Raw genomic sequence first — 18,701 nt, forward strand, 5'->3', positions numbered from 1 at the left:
ACCTACGTTTCGCTAAATTTCTTAGAGCGATTGGAACAAGATAAATCTCGTGGATAAAAGCGTTTTTAACAGCGTGAACGATTCAGATAACATGGTTAGAAAAATGTGCGTAAATATAATATAATATTTTGCGAAGATTAAAATTAAAAAGCTTATGGTTTAGAGTGTTTCAACCTCTTGGCGGCTGTCAGGACAAAATATATGAAATTCTCGTGAATTTTTGAAAAATTGGATAAAGACAAAGACGGGCAAATTCGTATTAAACTCTCGATTTCAAGTTTCAACTTCAGGAATCGACAAAACTAAAGAATCGAAAATATACCACTATCGGAATTCGTACAATAACACGAACTTTTCGACAAACATTTTTACGAAATATTCTATGTATACGTGATATTATCGGTATATGCCCCCTGTGGAAATTTAACCAGTGAATGGATACTGTTTGAAGTGAATATTTCGTACCGTTGGCCAAATTAAAGCTGTCGATCTCTTTGAAAACGACCAAGTCTGGCCACGCGACATCGTGTTTCCAGCGGAAATCCGCGGCGATCCAATTGTCACGTTGCCAAAGAAACAATTACGGCGACGGTTTCGATGTTCGTCCAGCGAAAACTTGCTCAAATATGTGTTGCTGTGCCGTGCATCGATAGTTTTCTGATCGATGGAGTGGACGATTTTATTTTTCATTCGTTCCGCGGCTTTTTTCCACGAAGCTTTTAGGATTTAAAGAGATTCGTTGGTTTCTACTCTGATGATAGCTTTCAATTAATGAATATTCTAATAAAAGCTGAACCCGTAAACGAAGCGTTTCGTTAACAAAGATGAAACGATCGTAAGAAAAAAAGCTCGAAAAAAATATTTGATCTTCGCCTGGCGGATGACGGACATTCGAATCTACGCGTACGGCGTTTCTGAATCTCGATCGTTCGAAGCGAAGAAAATATACATGCGCCTATACAGCGTGTACAATCCTTAGACCTAGTTTATCGAGAAAGTAAATTCTTGAAAAATTCCTTTATCGCAGTTTGTAGCCGAGTCGAGGCCGATCCATTTCGTGCGATTATTGGAAAAATGGCTGCTTCGAGACTGTACATCTTGTACATATTTGTGAATATAACAAGATATGGAATATATATTCGATATTTGAAAAAAAGAAAAAAAAACGTTGAAAGCAGCATCTGCATCAACATCCACCTTGCACTTTGCTAAAAAAAAAAAGGTATAGAAATAAAGTAATATAATTCGTTTCATAAAAATAAGCGAGAAACTGATTTCTGCGATGTGCCGATCACAGAAACAGATAAAACAAGGGGAACAATAGCAATCTGTTCTCAAATTTCAAACACGATTGAATGACGTAGTGATAAATCACGGTAGAAGCAGACGTCTCTGTCGGGATCAATACGTGGATCGAAATCGATCGTTCGTAAATGCGTTTATTTATAGGATAAAATGGAGCGCGCAGTTCCTCCGAGCTTGTATTACATTATTCGTTCAATGAATCGGATCAACGAGAACGTTGTTAAGCGAAACGTTCGTTGTCGTGTCGTCAAGTCCGTGTGCTTGGAAACCGGCCTGAATAGAACTATTAAATCGCGACACACATTAACTGCCGTTAGAATTTCGTCACGGTGACATGGTTCGACCCTTTCGCAAATATCAATTCAAACAGGACATGAGACGAAACACTCGTCCAGTGGACTCAAAGATCTATACGGGAGGTTGCCCTTGTCGTAGATGGTATTTAGGAAAAGTGGTGGACCTTTATGAAAAAACAAATCAAAAAAATGGAAAATATTTTGGTTAAAATTGAATTTCATGTATTTTGAAGTCTTGTAAATGTAAATGTCAAATATTTGAAAGGGGAGATCGTTTTAATTTTCGAAAGATAAAAAATATGATATCCGCTGTACTATACATACATTTTATTTCTTAAAAAAACGATATAAAATTGTATTTACAATTTCACGTTTTATTTTTATTTGATATTTGATATTTTATTTATTTATATTTCATTTGATATTACGAATATCGAGAATTCCTTTGCTGGAATATAATTTAAATATTTTAAATGATATGCAAGTTAAGTGTATGAAAATTCTGAAACGTTATACAAAAATTAAAAACGCGATATCCGTATACGTTAAAGATTGCTGCAAACCGAGAAAGACGAAAAACAGATAGATGGGAAATGTAGAATAAAATTTTTGTAATCCATTCGCAAGACAAATTACGAATTGGTAACTGGAAAACTTAACGAATGTACGTGATTTTTATTTATCTAAAGATAGAAAGGAGAAGAGAAAGAAGACAAAAGTGGACGAGGATGGAAAAAGTGAATGTCCGTAGGGAATTGGAAGCATTAAACGTCGAAACCGATAAAATTGTGAGGTCGGTCTGCACTCACCGAGCATTAGGTACATGGAGCAGAAGATGAAGGATAAATCGAGGCCCTGGGCCGCGTAGATTTTGTCACCCGGCACGATGTCGCCGAAACCTATGGTCGACAGGGAGACGAAGCAGAAATAAGAACCGTCCAACATGTTCCAGTCTTCCCATTCGGAAAACAAGATGGCTCCGGCCCAAATGTACCTGAAAAGTCCCTCCAAATGACACGATCGTTCGTAATCGCGATTTTCCTTCGATAGATCAACGAATAACAAATTTTCCGTTTTAAATCGACGAATAAGATAATTTGAGAATTCGTTAATTCGTGTCTGTGATTAATTTCGTGACATTATGATTATAGTCGGTTTGTATTTTGATATTTTTATAAAATTGACGCTAATAATCGTAATATATCAGAAGGTTAATTACGTATGATATACTTTGCTGGTGCGTTTTTTTATTGGAGAGATTCATAATTTTTTTAGATCGTATTTTATCAGAAAAGGAAATTTTCTTTGCCAAGAATATTAAGATCTATATTTCTTTCAACCAAGGAGAGATATTGTTCTTCAAGAAACTTCATCAATATCCAAAATAATAATTTCACTTAATGGTGTGCTGCAGAGTATGATTTATATTCGGTCACCACGATATTTAAGGTTTATAGCTTATTTATATTTATATTTATATAGCTAGTTTATAACTTAGGTTCCTTAAGTTAATCTAATTTGATATAAACATTTAGTGTTTATCATTATATTTTAGCTTTTTCTAATTTACATGTAGCGGATATCAACTCTCGATACAGAACTTTATTTATTACATGTTTCAATATTTATCAATATTTATATGTTTCGATCATTTACTTAGTCAAAAGTACTTGTAAATACGGGTTAATTAAATATTATCGACTCACCCGACCATTATGGCGACACAGAGCGTCAAAGGTACAGTGACTTGTTGAGGATCATAGCTACTGCTATTACTGTCATCGTCATTTTCCTCTTTCGTATCGTGTTTTTCCAAGGAAATATTCTTGTCCACGCTGAACGAATCAATTTCTCTTCCATCTATGTCGACCATCTATCGACAAATGCCTCTATATTATCGTAAAATTGTACCGTTTCCTGATTTTATAATTATTTGTCCGAGAATTTTGCGCGAGTACAGAATTTTTCGCGAATATTACTTTCCTAATACAAAGGAAACTTACATATCGATTTACGAGTACGCGTTAACGAAATTTTAACGCGAAACTTACTTGCCAATGATTTCTCCTTACATCCGCGTCATCACGAGTATTTCCTCTTGGCATCGTTTCTAATGGCCTTCTGCGACATCTTTAAAGAAAAAAAGTAAGAAAAAATCCGTATCGAAGGAAAAAGAAGCAAAAGTACCAGAATTCTCTGGATCTAAAAGAAAAGAAAAAGCAAATTTCTTTAATCCTTGAACAATTAAGTAGATCGATGTAACAACGATGGTTTCACAAATCGAATTTTAAGGTTTCCGCTAACGATCCAATAAAAGTAGAAATGGATGAAATAAAACGAAATAAGAAGAAAAGGAGAATACTTACTTGCACAGACAGCAACGAGCGTACGTCCATTTGAAGCTTTTCGCAAGAATGTCACCGATGTTGCTTAGATATAGCAAGAAAAGTGGCAGGCCTATTATGGCGTACACTATGGTCACCACTTTGCCCCATTTCGTCTTTGGACAAATGTTTCCGTAACCTGTGAAACAAGAAAAGTCGCCGCTTCTTCCGTATCCTTCCTTTCGTTTCATCGAAAAAAGCCACGAACACGAAAATTTTCACTTGTTCGTGAAGAAAATGTATCGACTGTGTCTTTCTCTTTTTCTTAGTTATGTTAAAAACATCAGATTATAATAACGACTGTTATAACAAATATGGTATAATAACGTAATTACGCTCTGAACTTGATTCATCATCTTCACAATTGCATAACGATTTTGCGTTCAATTATGGATCTCTATAATCTGTCGAATCATTCATGATATTGTAATAAGAGGCGCGATATATTTACAGTAGAATTCTATTTATTATAAACTCCGTTTGTCCGAACAAAATTTTAGTTAATGCCCGATTAAATGAACTTTTGCTGGTTGAATTCATTTATCTGAACCTGAGTTCCTATTATATGAGCGAAAAATGGTAAATGGTAGAGATAATTGATGAGCTCCTATTATACGAACTCCAATTGTATATAAACTGTTTGTTCTCCGACAAGTTCTGATAAATGGAGTTCTACTATATCCTTTTCCGTGGTAAATGTTCCAATACTTTCGCGAGTTGCTGCACCTGTCTATAATCTTTAAGCAGATTCGATTTAGAAAATCCAAATAAAAAAAAAAAAAAAAACAAAGTACCTGATCTTATCTACAGTTCGGTAACATTTTGTAACAGCATCAACCGCGAGTATTTTAATTAAAATCCCCTCTCAGAATCAACGGTCGTCAGTCACCAAGTGTAAAGTTGAACGCGCGTTGACTATAAAAAGAAAGGAATGCCTGATCGAGCGTGTTCTCGCGAGAGTACGATATTAATTACTTAATCGACTATAAGTTACCGTCGACCCTTCGACACCTGTCGAGCGTCGTAAAGATCGTTGAAGGGAAGTCAAAAGTTTCCGACGATATCGCCCACGATCATTTTCCAGCCGAGATTTTACGAGCAACCCTTCTGGGAATCTCGTTCCATCAAATTATGGATCGTATTCGAAGGATTACGAAAGGCGAAAAGAGCCGTGAATATCCGAGAATCGTGGACGTTAAAGTTGTTTACCCTTTTTACATTGCTTTCTGGCGTCCGAAGTCTACTTCTGCAAACTTCGGAAAATTCTCGTATTCTAATTCTACAAACCGATCAATTTTTTAATTTTTCAAATTTCTACATTTCCAAATTTCTAAATTTTCAAACTACAAATTCTCTAAATTATCAAATTTCCAATTTTCCGAGTCTTTTGTTCGTTAGATTTCTAAATTTCCAAAAATCCGAACCTCCGAATCGAAAAACTTCTAAATTTCCGAATTTCTAGTTTGTCGAATCTCTCGTTTGTTACGTTTCTACATCCCCAAGTTCCCGAATCTTCGAATTCAAAAATTTTCACGTTTTCAAATGTCTGAACTATGAAATTTATAACCTTTCAAATCTTTTGTTCGTTAAACTTCGAAATCTCGATATTTCTGAGCTGTTTGTTTCAACGATTTTCAAATTTTCAAAGTTGTTAGTTATGGAATTTTTAATTTTCCAAGAACCGCTCTTACCCAATCGGGAATTAGCCATGTACACGCATACTTGGCAGGTTTCCAAATCCCATTTTCACAAAAATGAAACCTTCGACATAATTTTGTTATTCTTGATTTTCGTCTTGTTTCGAGCCATACAATCTTCCTAGCTTCGCTGCTACTACGAATTTAGACCCACGTTGTATAGAATAGATACTTGATCCACTTTGTGTATGTAGCGAGAACGCGTATGCGTGAAAACGGAAAACATCGATATCTCGAAAACACCGGGAGAGCACGGAGAGGCCAATACAGCCGGAAACCAGCCTCGGAGTATTTACGTTCCAAGCCGCTTTATTATAATTTATCGGCGATTCACGGCACGATGATTTGTTTAGCGCTGCGCGAGCCGTCAGAGGCTTTGGGTTTCCGGTATCCGGCCTGGAGAACGGTGCTGGGTGATTAAATTCCAGTGGTAAAGCGATTTCGAGGGACCTTATGTCTTTGTATGCGCTGATATCGACGGTTTTCTTCCCGTTTATTGAATTTTCTATTAAGCACCAACCTCTTGAGAATTTTTCTTCGCGACATTCAAGCGTTTTATGAAAACATGGCAGTGAGTTTATAATTTGGTCCAAGTTATTTTTGGCAAGATTATGTTTCTAAGTTAGGTTTGGGAAGTAGTACAATTTGTAATAAAACTATGTATTATTATACGATATTATTATACATTCGACAAAATTGTATAGCAATAATAATCGTAGTAAAAGGAAACCCTACAACATTTTATTAAATAAACGCTAAAGACGATCTATCGACGAGCGAATTCTGTGTATCTGACTCGAAAACTAAAAACTTTGCACTTTGTTACAAAATTACTTATACTTACGCATCGATATAATTACTATACGATTGTACGTATAATTGATTGCTTGAAAAATTCAACGGTCTGATATAACGTGATTAAATTCGGATAGTCAAGTTTCTATCGTAACGGGAAGAGTCAGAAATACAAGAGGGACTACTATCGACTACGTTGAATTATTAATAAATTCGCTGGTCAAATAAAGCGTTGTCGCAAATTATCGGGCGTGCTGCGATTAATCTTGATAATTGATTGGTTGACCCACGGTGAAATTATCCGGTTCTAGTGTAACGAGCACGTCCCGTTGGCCTACCAAGACACATCGGTTCCCAGTACTTTCGGTTAATCACCAATAATTCCTTTGCGTCATGTTACACTGTCACTAATGTCCTCGATCCGTCAATGAGCGCCACGCGACGCTGATTACGCGGATCCTCGATGATTTATGCGTTTCGTATCGGTCCACGAAACTTCCGAGTGCTCCCTTTGACGACTCTGATCATTTTACCACGAAACGCTAATTCGTATTCCATTTGCGTTTAATCGATGTGCCGTTATCAATGAATTACAAGTATATATATATATATATATATATATCGGTATTATGAGTAGGTTATAGATTTTTATAGTAATTCATATTTTTATGAATCTCATAGATCAGCGGTTTTATGCTTTATACATCTTATACGTGGTTTTATTCCCACCGTTGTTCATATATCGATAAAGAGAAAAGTGGCATAAATATTGAACATTTTTTATAAAATTATAAACATTTTGGTAAGCAATCAGCGTATTCCTGAAAGTTTTTGCTCATACGCTGGATTAAGAGCCACTGGCCTGAACATTCCTGCGAATCGAACAAGATATAAGGTACTACCATCGATCGACTATCTGATCCCCGGATCCCCTGTACAACGCAAGTCCACCACTGTAGTAGCGATTAAATTGGCGTGTCCTCGAAAATTTTCACACGTTCCGAGAGCGGTTATCGTTAGCCGGGCTACGGTCGGCTCGCGAATCGATCTGCCTGTCGACTAGCCTACCCTTTTAGGCTGATGCTGCTAGCCTGTAATCACGGTTGAGATAAAGTGGATAGCTGGGTCTCGTCTCGAACCCAGAAGAGGGTGATGGGACATGGGCGAGGAAGGGACGAGAGGCCCCCGGGAATTAATTGAAAGGTCGCGTGCACGCGCGCGCTCACCTATACCTGTATCGCCTGTAACGCGATAAAAGTTCCCCTCGTTAATTCCCTCGATCTACCAACGCCAGTGGCCTTCTTTTGTTTTTGCCTAAAAAAGAAGTATCATAGTCGACGTTAAATTTAGCTTGGAACGTACTATTATTTACGTCATCTGATTTTTCGAGTAGCCATCCGAAGTACATATAATAAGCGTGAATCATAATCCAGTCGAACCTTGAGACTTATTAGCGTTACGGCTAAAATATTGTCACACGTGTTCGAGACTCGACCAATACGATCGTGATAGTCCAGTTTTCGTAATAGCGAAAAGGAAATCGTTCCATTCATCGGCATTAGCGATATATTATGTACAGTCGCCGCACTTATCCCCTACACACACTCAGGGATGCGGCACTCGCTCTCCATTGCCTTATTAATCAACCACCGTCACTCCCTCCCCTCCGCTCCTCCAATTTTCCTCGCTACTAAGTCCTGTTTTGTTCATTGACTGCAAGCCAAGCATTGCCCCTTATGCATAGAGAGCCGAGGACAAAGATAACTAGCCAGGTAATAAGCACCGATGAACTTTCCTAAAGTACACTGCTACTAATTTCATTAAACTTCATGAATATGTAATATATATCTTTCGGCTCTAATGACGTTTCCAATAAACCGCGTTCTCCTAAAGAGCATTTATATACTTTGTTTTGCGTTGCCTCTGGAGGAACCTCGGCAAAGCGTTGAAATTCTTTTAATGGTGTTTCAAGAATATACGAAGTGATTTAAAAGATAAGGCTTTGCCTTTTACCTTCCTGCGGCGAATTAGACTTACTTAGATCAGGAAAATTCGAGAAGTGGGGAAAGGGACGCTGGCCAATTAACAAGACGACAGAGTGAGTGCTATATGTCCGTATTTATGCAAGAGGTAAGTGCAATGCTTGTAATAATACGTTACATATGCCGATGAATGGAACGATTTCTTTTCCGCTATTACGAAAACTGGACGATCGCGATCGGATTCGTCGAGTCTGCAACATTTAGAGTCTGGCAATATTTAGAGTAATTGCAAGATATTGTGCAGCATGTTCGGTATACCAGCAGGTATTTCGCGAGGTTCGCATAAATGTTTCAACGATCGATTAACTATTCCTTTTTCAGGGGATTTTTCCGTTGGTGAATGATTTGCGCGTCGAATGGTCGCGTTCGTTATATCGATATCGTAGTTTTTTCGTATTTTGATCTCCCTATGGAAACAAACTTTCGTGAATCTGGCCTGCTTTCGTACGCGACTCTTCTCGGAATTTATCGTGAATCTTCTTTTATCTTATCTGTTACTTGACAAGAACTGCTTCGAGGATAGTTGTGAATTCGTTTACTGTACGCTAATCTGTAAAACCAAGCTTTATCGCGTCATAATATCGTGCGGATAGCTCTGATAAAGATTAAAATCATCCTGGGTTTTTCTGCTTATAACTTTCTAACCAAATTACATTTTGTCAAAAATAAACAATCGTTCGCATACTTTTAAGCGACAGTGTACATCGAACAGCGAAATTATTCGGATTTAAAATCGTTGGAAAGTTTTTAATCGTGGATTTTCGGTTTTATCGCGTGGAACAGACTGTCGTTGGCTTGGGCTAAACACGTCCTTCGAAAACGCGGTCAACGACGCTGAATCGGAAATTAATTGACTCATATTCGAAGCGTCCTCCGAAGATCATCGAGCGAAGGTCGTGCTACGCTCGATTTCCGTCACATCGCGTCGGCTATGTTTAGCTCGTCGGATTTGGCTATTAGAGTATTTCTTTAACATACAGATTTTAATCTTACGAATGACAAAAAATCTTCTTCGAAACTCTACTCGATTTTGCGAGCGAGAAAAGCGAAATTTTTTTATCTAAAGGAGGCATTTATTTCGTTGTAAAAATAAAATCTAAAGGAACAAACTTTCACGCGTTAAGTTTATAAAAAGCTCTCTATAGGAATAAATATCTTTTATAAAGAAACCAAAAAAGCCGGTAACAAATCTTCTCCTTCAAAAAATAATCTAAGAACCAATATTCTTAGATTCTATATTTAACAATAACTTCTCTCTAAAAAAAAAAAAAAAATAAAAAAGAAAAATTATTTCTGTACTTTTGGACCATCCGTAAAACCATTGGTTTATACGCGTTGAAGACGTTGAAGGTAAATGATCTGTGATCTTGGAATATTTTTAACTACGACTAGCGGGCCTCTCTCTTTCGACCAAGCGAGTTTCAGTTAAGATAATAGTCCGACGAAACTTTAACGGGGTTTAACGGGGTTTGTGTGTACCCAAATGATCGAACGACGTGCAATTTCTGTAACGAGGAACAAACTTGCAGGTAAACTCAGCCGAAGTCCCTCGTGTAAACCAGTCTGCCTCGTTATCGACTTCATCCTTTAAGTCGTCTGACAATCGGTGCCGAATCCCGCTGCTTTTTCGTATAATTAATACCTCCGGCTAACGCGTTTTCGTATTCCCGTTTTGGTACTCCTGTCTTGAGTGTACTTCGCTCGACAAACAATCTAAACCGATACTGTATCACCACGTTTTCTTGACAAACTACTAGAACCCCTTTTTTCTATCGTTTTCTTAGTGCATTAAGTGTTATTAAGGCGATATATCATCTGTTATTTCTTTCTCGATCAATTCACATCGGTATGGAAACATTTTTTATCGTTACAAGAAACGAGGAAAGCTTTAGAGAATTAAAAAATGAGAAAAAATTTAATAATAATTAGAAATTTAAGATAAAGAGAGATTATAGAATCTTAGAACGAATAAAAAGATTCGTATCCAATATTTCGATAGATATCTGTTCTCTATGAATAATTTATTTGACGAATTTGGATGATTTTGTTAGTTTCTCGAATATTCTTGAGATCTCTTGAATATTTTTTAACGAACAAAGTTGAAAAAAGGCTTTATCGAAAGACACAAGCTATTTTTCTCCCGAAACTCCTACTTTTCCCATCAGAATTAAAACTTCAAAAGTAACTTAATCAAGACGCATCATTTCATCTTTTCTTATCGATAAACCATCAACGGATTTCCTTTAAATCGATACTTCTTGGAGCCAAGCGTGTATTCCAAGAGATAGAAAATATCTAAAGCAACCGCGAAAAGGGAAAAAGTGGAAGAACTTAATTACACTGGTTGGACAGTTTCGTATTTCCTGGATGTCGAGAAATCGGCGCGGCCGTTACTGGGAAGCGATTTTGGTATACACAGAAGACAGCCGACAAGCTGCGAATCATACACGAGAGACTTCGTTAGGCCGGAAATTAATTAACGGCCGAGCTGAGTCACCGATCGGTCGACCTCCTGAGATTAACGAAGCTACTCCCTGGGACGTTGATCTTAATCGATCTTCCGATCGACACTGTGTATCGTTCCTGATTAATTAATCCTCTGATTCTCTGTGTCCCGTTGAAATCAGAAATCAGTAAACTTTAACGTAACTCACCAACTACAGGAGGAAAACCGTAATTGTAATAATCAATAAAAAAAAAGGGCAAACAGCGATAAGCTATAAGTAGTTTATACGGACATTTGTGCAATTTCATATTCTTATGAAAATATTTTTAATTTTAAATTGTTCTTGCCCTTTATATGTTTCTAATCTCCGCGTTATAATCTTTTAAAAGCGTCAAAGTATGTCTAGGAAATTTTCGATCGACTTTTAATCGACCTACCTATCTTACTATATGATCTTGAAACGAGGAATTAATGAGAAAGAAATTATATTCGTTCAGCATTCACAAAACTAACTTTTCCTTCTTCCGCGTTACAGTATTTTATATAGAACGTAATATCCTCACGCCCTTAGCTTAAAATAAGCCGTTAGCCTCACAGAACGCTATAATTTATTTAAATTTCATATTTTAAGGGCGAGATCCGAGGCTCTATCTTTCATGCTAATGAGAACACGCGTAAATATCCTCTAGCTTATAAAAAAAAAGAAAAAAAGAGAAATAAAATAAAACGCATCTCCCTTTACGCTCTTACATACACAGATCTTAATCCAATTTTGTTTGATCCCTGCCGGACCAAACCTAGCAAACAGATTTATCCAGCGGGTCACAGGTAAACTGGATCGCAATTTCCTTCGTTGGAACTTTGAAAACATTCGTTCCTCGAGTCGGCGGCTACATTTCAAACGTTAAAGGTCACTCGCGTCCGTGTGTTCCTCTTTTCGGCATTAACCATTCTTTTTGCAAGCTGGTTAGCCAGGTCGAGGCTCGTCCGACGCGAAACATTAAACTTTGTCCCGGCAAAAACTGTCGTGTTTCTCTCGTGTATGTTTCTACTTTCTGCCGTCTATTTCACCCCTTTGTTTTTTCGATTTTTTTCTCCCGGTGTTTTCTTCTCTCGAGTAGTTGGTACAATTTTCTTGTAACGTTAAGGACGATGATTATGCAGGCGGGTAAATTGAACCCACTCGGAGTAATTTCTCTCTCTCTTTTTTTTTTTTTTTTTTTTTTTTTAGGAGTGTTTGTAATTTATGGTGTGGTTATGAGCATGTAAATGGAATTGCAGAAATGGATGGTAATCCACATTGCTAAAGAGTAGAAGCGTTGGGGCAGCGTAGCAGCGAAGGTTTCCGATTTTTAGATATTATATTTATATCTAGTATTGTTTTTTTCTTCTTTTTTTTTTTTTTTTTTTTTTTAGATTCATCTTACAGTAATTTTCTTATTTTCCGTAACGTTTTTAAATCCATTTCGTCCAAAGAACCGAATCAAAATCAAACGTCTACGTTATGAAAATAAAGCTATCTTTTTAATCTCTTTTTTTCTTTCAATCATATAACAAAAAAAAGAAAAAACAAATGGAAATGAAACTTTTACGTATGTAATGAAAATTCTATTACTTTTTTTTTAATATTTCTGGATCCATTCCTTTCTTTCAACCAAGTTGAACAAAAAAAAACGGTGGAGAAAGAGAAGTTTCACCATTCGATAGATTTTATCTGCTTTTTTCTTCTTACCTCTTTCTCTACATTCTTTGTACTTCTTTCTTCCAACCAAATTGCAAAAAATGGAGTGGTTATAAGATATGAAGATAAAAATAGGATATTTATAGCCCGATGGTTCTGTTCTTTAATGGAAGAAAGAAATTAAGATTCCTTTTTATTTGCTTTGAATCCAATTCTTTCTTACAACTAAATTGTAGAAAACTGAATAAGAATGGGAGGTGCAACGAGACAAAAATGTCTTAATAAGATGTCTTATAGATAGGTGTAATAAGAAGGTAAACTCACCGATAGTAGTGATCACCGTAAGAGAATAGAGAAATGCTCCAGCGAAGCTCCACCTTTTGTTTTCCTCCCCGCCATCGTAGCCATTCTTTATGGCCATTACCATTTTCTTTTGATAGTTCTCGAGGATCGCCTTCACTTTCGCTTTCCAGATCCTCTCGGAAAACACGTTCTCCTGCGCGTGACCAACCAAGCAAATAAAGAGGATAAGAATTTCGTTGGTTCTAAGTCTCTCTTTAAAATGCATATTTTTTATTCGATTTTCAGGACGCGTCTATTCAATTTAATCCAATTTTTAAAACGTACTTTTTACATTAAACTACGCAGCAAGGAAATTGTACTTGTTTAATAACGATAAATTTACCTATATACGTAGTACCCAAATACTTCCATTTTATGCCACAAATCTATGAACCAGATTTAATTGCCGTAAAAACGTTTCTAAGACGTTAATGAAACAGTTGAAAATCCTCAAATCGAAGGTTACCGACAAGTCCAGAAAGATTGTTAATAAGAATTTATGAGATATTATAACGCGCTATAATATTGTACGGACGTTTACAAAGATATTGGAAGCTTTTTCTCCTTTCCGCAAACCTTTTTCTTTAAATCCATAAATCACTGATTGAAGAAAAATTGTCAACCATAATTCTCGCACCTACTAAAACCAACTGAAGTAAAATTTTCTTTCGAAACCATGAAACGGAAATAGTATAAAAGAAAAAGTGGCTACCTTGGACGTAAGCTCCCAGAGGGTGGCAGCTGTCACGTTCCTCAACCTGATCACGTTCCCGACGATGTCCAGGTTGTTTCTACCCTCGATGTGGGTGAAGAGGAAGGCCCCGGCTATGGTATATCCGACCACCAGGCACACTATACCGACGTTGCTGAAGAGGAAGGCTATCAGAGCCCTGGTCCAGTCCGCGATCCTCTCGCCCCACGGCTTCCGTCTTCGTTTTCTTCGCCTTCCGCCGCGTACCCGATAATTTCCACGCTGCCAGTTTCTGTTGGACGTCGAATACGATGCTCGATCCCCTTCCATCTTTCATCCGGCATCCGACCACTCGAGATATCGTTGCCTTTTCTTTCACACTTTACGCTCGTTCTACTCGCTTCTGACTTTGACTCTATCGAACCGTTCGAGAGCGGTCCGCTACGAGCATTCCACGTACATGGTGGTGTATTATTGTTTATGACGTTTTGTACCTGTAGAGAAATTGGTGAGATTTCAAAGACGGATCTTATTTCAATTTAGAAGGTTTTTACGAAGGACTTTCTTTTCTTTCTTTATTAATGTTGCCTTTCTGAGGGAGGTATGGTTCAAGCGTTGGATGTATTGGTCGCTGCCAATATTGCCTTATCTACTTATCGCGGTTTATATCTGTAGAAAAATTGTTGAAATTTGCAACGGAAATTTTACTAGGGTTTATTAGATTTTCTTTGTTTTTCTTTATATCTTTGCTCAAGTCATAGAGATATTGGTAGTTTGTTACGGCGATTTCATCTAGGAATAGTTTATTACGGAGAATTAAACGTTATAAAGCATCGAACTTTTATGTACAAGGGTCTTTGAGAAAGCAAGCTATCTCTCTTCTTCGAACGTCTACTAGAAAATTTCTTCAAGGGTCGACAATCCTTATAAGATTATCTAATAAAGAAAGTTGAAGGTAAAAGGTAGCCATTTCGAGATTATTAAGAGGTCAGTTTGTCAGGTTAACGAACCGATCGTAGATGTAACAAACGCGAGGGAAGAGAGGTAATTTCGAAGTTTCCTGCGTAATGACGGAGGTCGTTTGTCGCGGTTGGACGCGACGAAGATCTAACATGCGTGAAATACCCGACGCTGCGTCGCGACGCTAGCCCAGCGTGCACCATTACGAAAGTATTTCGGTGGCAGTCGTAAAATAAAAAAAGAAGTCAGGCATATACCGTGTCGACCGTGAGCTCGGGGCCACCCTTTTCATTTCTCCGTAACACGAGCGGAGTAAACGTATGCTCCAAGTTTTGGCCTTCTTCCGGCTTTTAGTTGGCTATACGACTCTATGGAACGAGGTTTAAGAGTCTTCCTCTTTTTCTCTACGTATTATACAATTTGTTAATTATGCTCTTAAGTTTGGTTCGAGTTAGAAGAAGAAGTTTATGATTATAATCTTGTCGGCTTCGGTATCAAACGTCTTTTAGATTCTGAACGATAGTTTATTATATCGTACCGAATGATATGCACTGTCGAGAACAGACATTGTTTCAAAATCATTTTCGTAATCTACCTGTCCGTTGAATATTACATATCTAATGTTTCCTATCGTTTTCCCTATTTCTTTCAACGTTATATGATCATTTTTACATGCAACGTTATTTATTGTTCATGCTTATTGCTTCCTATTTTAACAACCTCGATTGTCTGATCAAGAATAGGCAAGATATTATCTGAATACATTTTAAATACATATATTGTGTTATATAACAATATATCATACACGTTGTATTATTTTACAGGTACGTTATATCGTAAATTGCCAAGAACAATTTATTCACTCTGTTAATTTTTACATATAATACTTGATATTCTTTGTCATCTCCTTGTTCTTTTTATCCTTTTATTTATTATCATCTTAATTTATCTCAACTTCCTGCTTTGGCAACTGAGATGTATCTTATCACGAATATGCGAGTGTATTCGTATACTCTCGAAGGATAGTACACATGCATTGCTTTCAGGCATTCGAAAGCGAACGTCCTATTCGTCAACGTACCCGTTTAGGTTAGAAGGTCCAATTCCTCTTGGTCCGCCCGCATGACGATCCCCCGACCGGCCGTTTCCGGATAAAAGTCTGCCTTACCTCTGGCCTCCGCGATCCGTTCCAGATAAATTAATAGGAGGAACACGGTAGAATGCTAAAAAGGGGAGCGCCGATTATACGCGATCGCTGACCCGGCGCAATAGCAAAATTACACGGTCCCGTTTAATAGGAAACGTCAGTATCGCCAGTCGTCCTGTCCCTTCTGCCTTTTCCTGGATTATATCGTTCGAATGCACAACCTCTCTCCTGCTATCGACTTCGTCCACGACCCGCCAAGAATCGAAAACGAGTTTAACGAAATCTATTGTCAGGTCGTAGTATACGTTTCGCCGAAGGAACGATCAATTTCTCGAGAAGCGAAAATCCCGTTTATCTTATCGTCCGATCTTGAATTTTTCGATCACTCTTATTAATCCAAGTTGTTCCCCTTTGGTTTGCACTTCCATTCCCTTCCTATCGTTTTTCTCTGATTCGCACCTATGCCTGTTCTTTGCTTTATTTGGCTTCTGCCGAATTTTAGAGATTTCGATGTGTCGTCTGTCTTTTTTGATTTTGAAAATTTCGTTTCGTTCGCTTTCGATCACTTGAAATTAGTCGTCCAGGTTATCGGCCTTTTCATCTTACTTCTTGCGTTAATGGATCAGCTTTGTCGTACTGATTCTTTGGAGATTCGAAGGATTTTTGGAAATCCTTTTGCAAGCAAAATTATGGATCGAAGCTATTCGAGCGTTATTCGAATTACGTATTGCATTTTATCTTTGCGTCACCTTTTAGCTTTCTTGCTTCTTCTTTCTTCCTCGCTTTCTTGGGGTTTTCAGGATTTTCAGAGTGACTTAGATACCCTCGTGGCGTTTTAAATATAGACTAGCCTGTGCCTTTGAGTCAGACACACTGTCGAGACGACTCGCCACGTGTTGACACGTGCTGCGTGAATCCATTCTTCTTGGACTTGCACGTTTCTTTTTGTAAATCATTTTTCTCCCAGAAGACACGTCAATTCCTCTTCCTTGTGAATCTTCTTACATGTTCCACGATGTTTCCGATTTTGATAATTGTCAAGAACAATTGAATCACGGCTCTTCTTGAAATCCACGCTTTCTGTTTACATCAAAGTTATTATCAATCTTTAATCATTCATCGAAAAACATAATAATTCTTCCAAAGAAAAAAAAGATAATTTTCTTTATTTCACTTTTACTTCGCTTTCTTCTTAAAGATAAATCGAATCTCTATAATTTAAACAAAATTAAAGTGTAATTTTACGTATAATTTAAATATATCTTTTCCAAGAAAACTACGAATCTCCAAAAGGTACAACGTTCTACGATCTACTGCCAATTCTTCTGGAAACAAACATCTATTTCTTTGCACAAATTTTCAATTACAAATTCGCTAATCACAAAGCGTTAACAAAATCCACGAACTCCAATTTTATTCGCCGTAAGAACTGTCCTTTAATCGGCTATGTTTAATTCTGTGTAACTTAAAATCCACTAATGTAATAACTTTCATATATCGAACCATTCAACGTCATAATTTACTTGACATTATTTTATCTAAATAATTTATTTCAGAATTTATTTTATTAAAATGTTTCGCGACACTCGGTGGCATTCGATTTCCCGGAAGGGTCTAATGGCGTGTGTTTCACGATCCACATGGATAATTGCGTGAAAACGAGCCGAGCCAAACCACCACGAGGCTCTCTCGTGCACTGATTCCTTGTTACTCGCTTCGTAGACGTCGAACTGAAAATAGCGTTTCGCTAAAAATAACCAAATTCAACGGGGCTGGACCTGCCCGACTGGCAACTTCCTGGACACCCTATAGATGCGACCGCGCGGAACGTCTCCGTCACGCCTTTGAAATTTATCACCGGCGTCGATTTCTTGCGTACTTGTGTCTTGTAAGTATGCTACCGTTCGTTGGTATTACGACACCTGCTGAGACTTCGTTTTATGTATTTTGAATTTGTGCATGTACGAAGACTTCGGCGAAAGAGCTTGCTACATTTGCTATTCTTTTCTTTTCTTTTATACAAAAGCGGTTTTAAGATTTGTGTCTCTGAGAGGATAAACTCCTGTTCCACCTTTTATTGATTTCTTAATTTTGTTACTTATGAAAGCGCATAATTGATATAAACGATTAACTAATGGTAAATGCTATATAACGTAAAAGACAGCGCGTTTCTTCTATCCTCTTTAGAATTTTCGAAATATCATTGATTATCGTAATCCAGCAGTCACGGGTAATCGTTAAATCGGTGAAAATGCTACGGAATATGAATAAATCCTCGATGTTTTAAATTATTAGTATCTTTTCTTTTATTCGAAGGATATTTAATAAAGTAAATTATGTTTTAGTAGGAAAGAAAGTGGATGCAGACAGATTCTCTTGTCATACGAGATAATGAACGAATGTTTTTTTTCAACGGATATAAAGTAACTTGTACATTGGCCGAGAGGGATCAAGTTATCATAATCCACGTTGGAATATTTACAAAGGGAGACATTTCTGACAGGAACAGTAATATTTTCCAGAGAAATATTTAATTTTGTTATATTCTTCACTGCATTCGTGACTTGTTTTACACAGTGTTATTATAAATTAGGGTCCTATTCATAATTAAAATTATAATAACAAAGTTGAATGCGGAAGATGATTTTGTAATCAGAACGTTTTGACATATATAAATATAATATCACGAATGATAATGAATGGTGATTATGATTTTTAAGTTAGTGAATGGGAAAGCAGCGCCTTAGAGAAAGGAACATTGGAGTGTCGATTACGTTGATTGTTAGACCGGGGAATCCCTGACTCAGTGCAAGGGTTTTTCCAGTTTGTTGCATGTTACTCGAGTTGTGAAATAATATCGTAATACGTATGAGATATAAAAACATACGAAATATTTACAGTAAAATACCTGTTAT

General features: G+C 37.1%; 1 protein-coding gene across 1 annotated transcript; it reads right to left on the minus strand.

The window, feature by feature from the left end:
- Positions 1–1,667: 1,667 nt before the first annotated feature.
- On the minus strand, positions 1,668–16,973 carry LOC117234936 (TWiK family of potassium channels protein 18-like). Its single transcript, XM_033496523.1, has 8 exons — positions 15,721–16,973; positions 13,701–14,173; positions 12,848–13,142; positions 3,968–4,124; positions 3,653–3,731; positions 3,308–3,474; positions 2,411–2,595; positions 1,668–1,765 (listed from the first exon to the last, which is right to left on the minus strand). Exons 2-8 carry the CDS (start codon positions 14,007–14,009, stop codon positions 1,668–1,670), a joined length of 1,290 nt encoding a protein of 429 aa, XP_033352414.1. The 5' UTR covers positions 14,010–14,173; positions 15,721–16,973.
- Positions 16,974–18,701: the final 1,728 nt, after the last annotated feature.

The sequence above is a fragment of the Bombus vosnesenskii genome, unplaced genomic scaffold, assembly GCF_011952255.1.
Source record: "Bombus vosnesenskii isolate JDL3184/JDL3185 unplaced genomic scaffold, Bvos_JDL3184-5_v1.1 scf7180000013311, whole genome shotgun sequence".
NCBI classification, from domain to species: Eukaryota; Metazoa; Arthropoda; class Insecta; order Hymenoptera; family Apidae; genus Bombus; species Bombus vosnesenskii.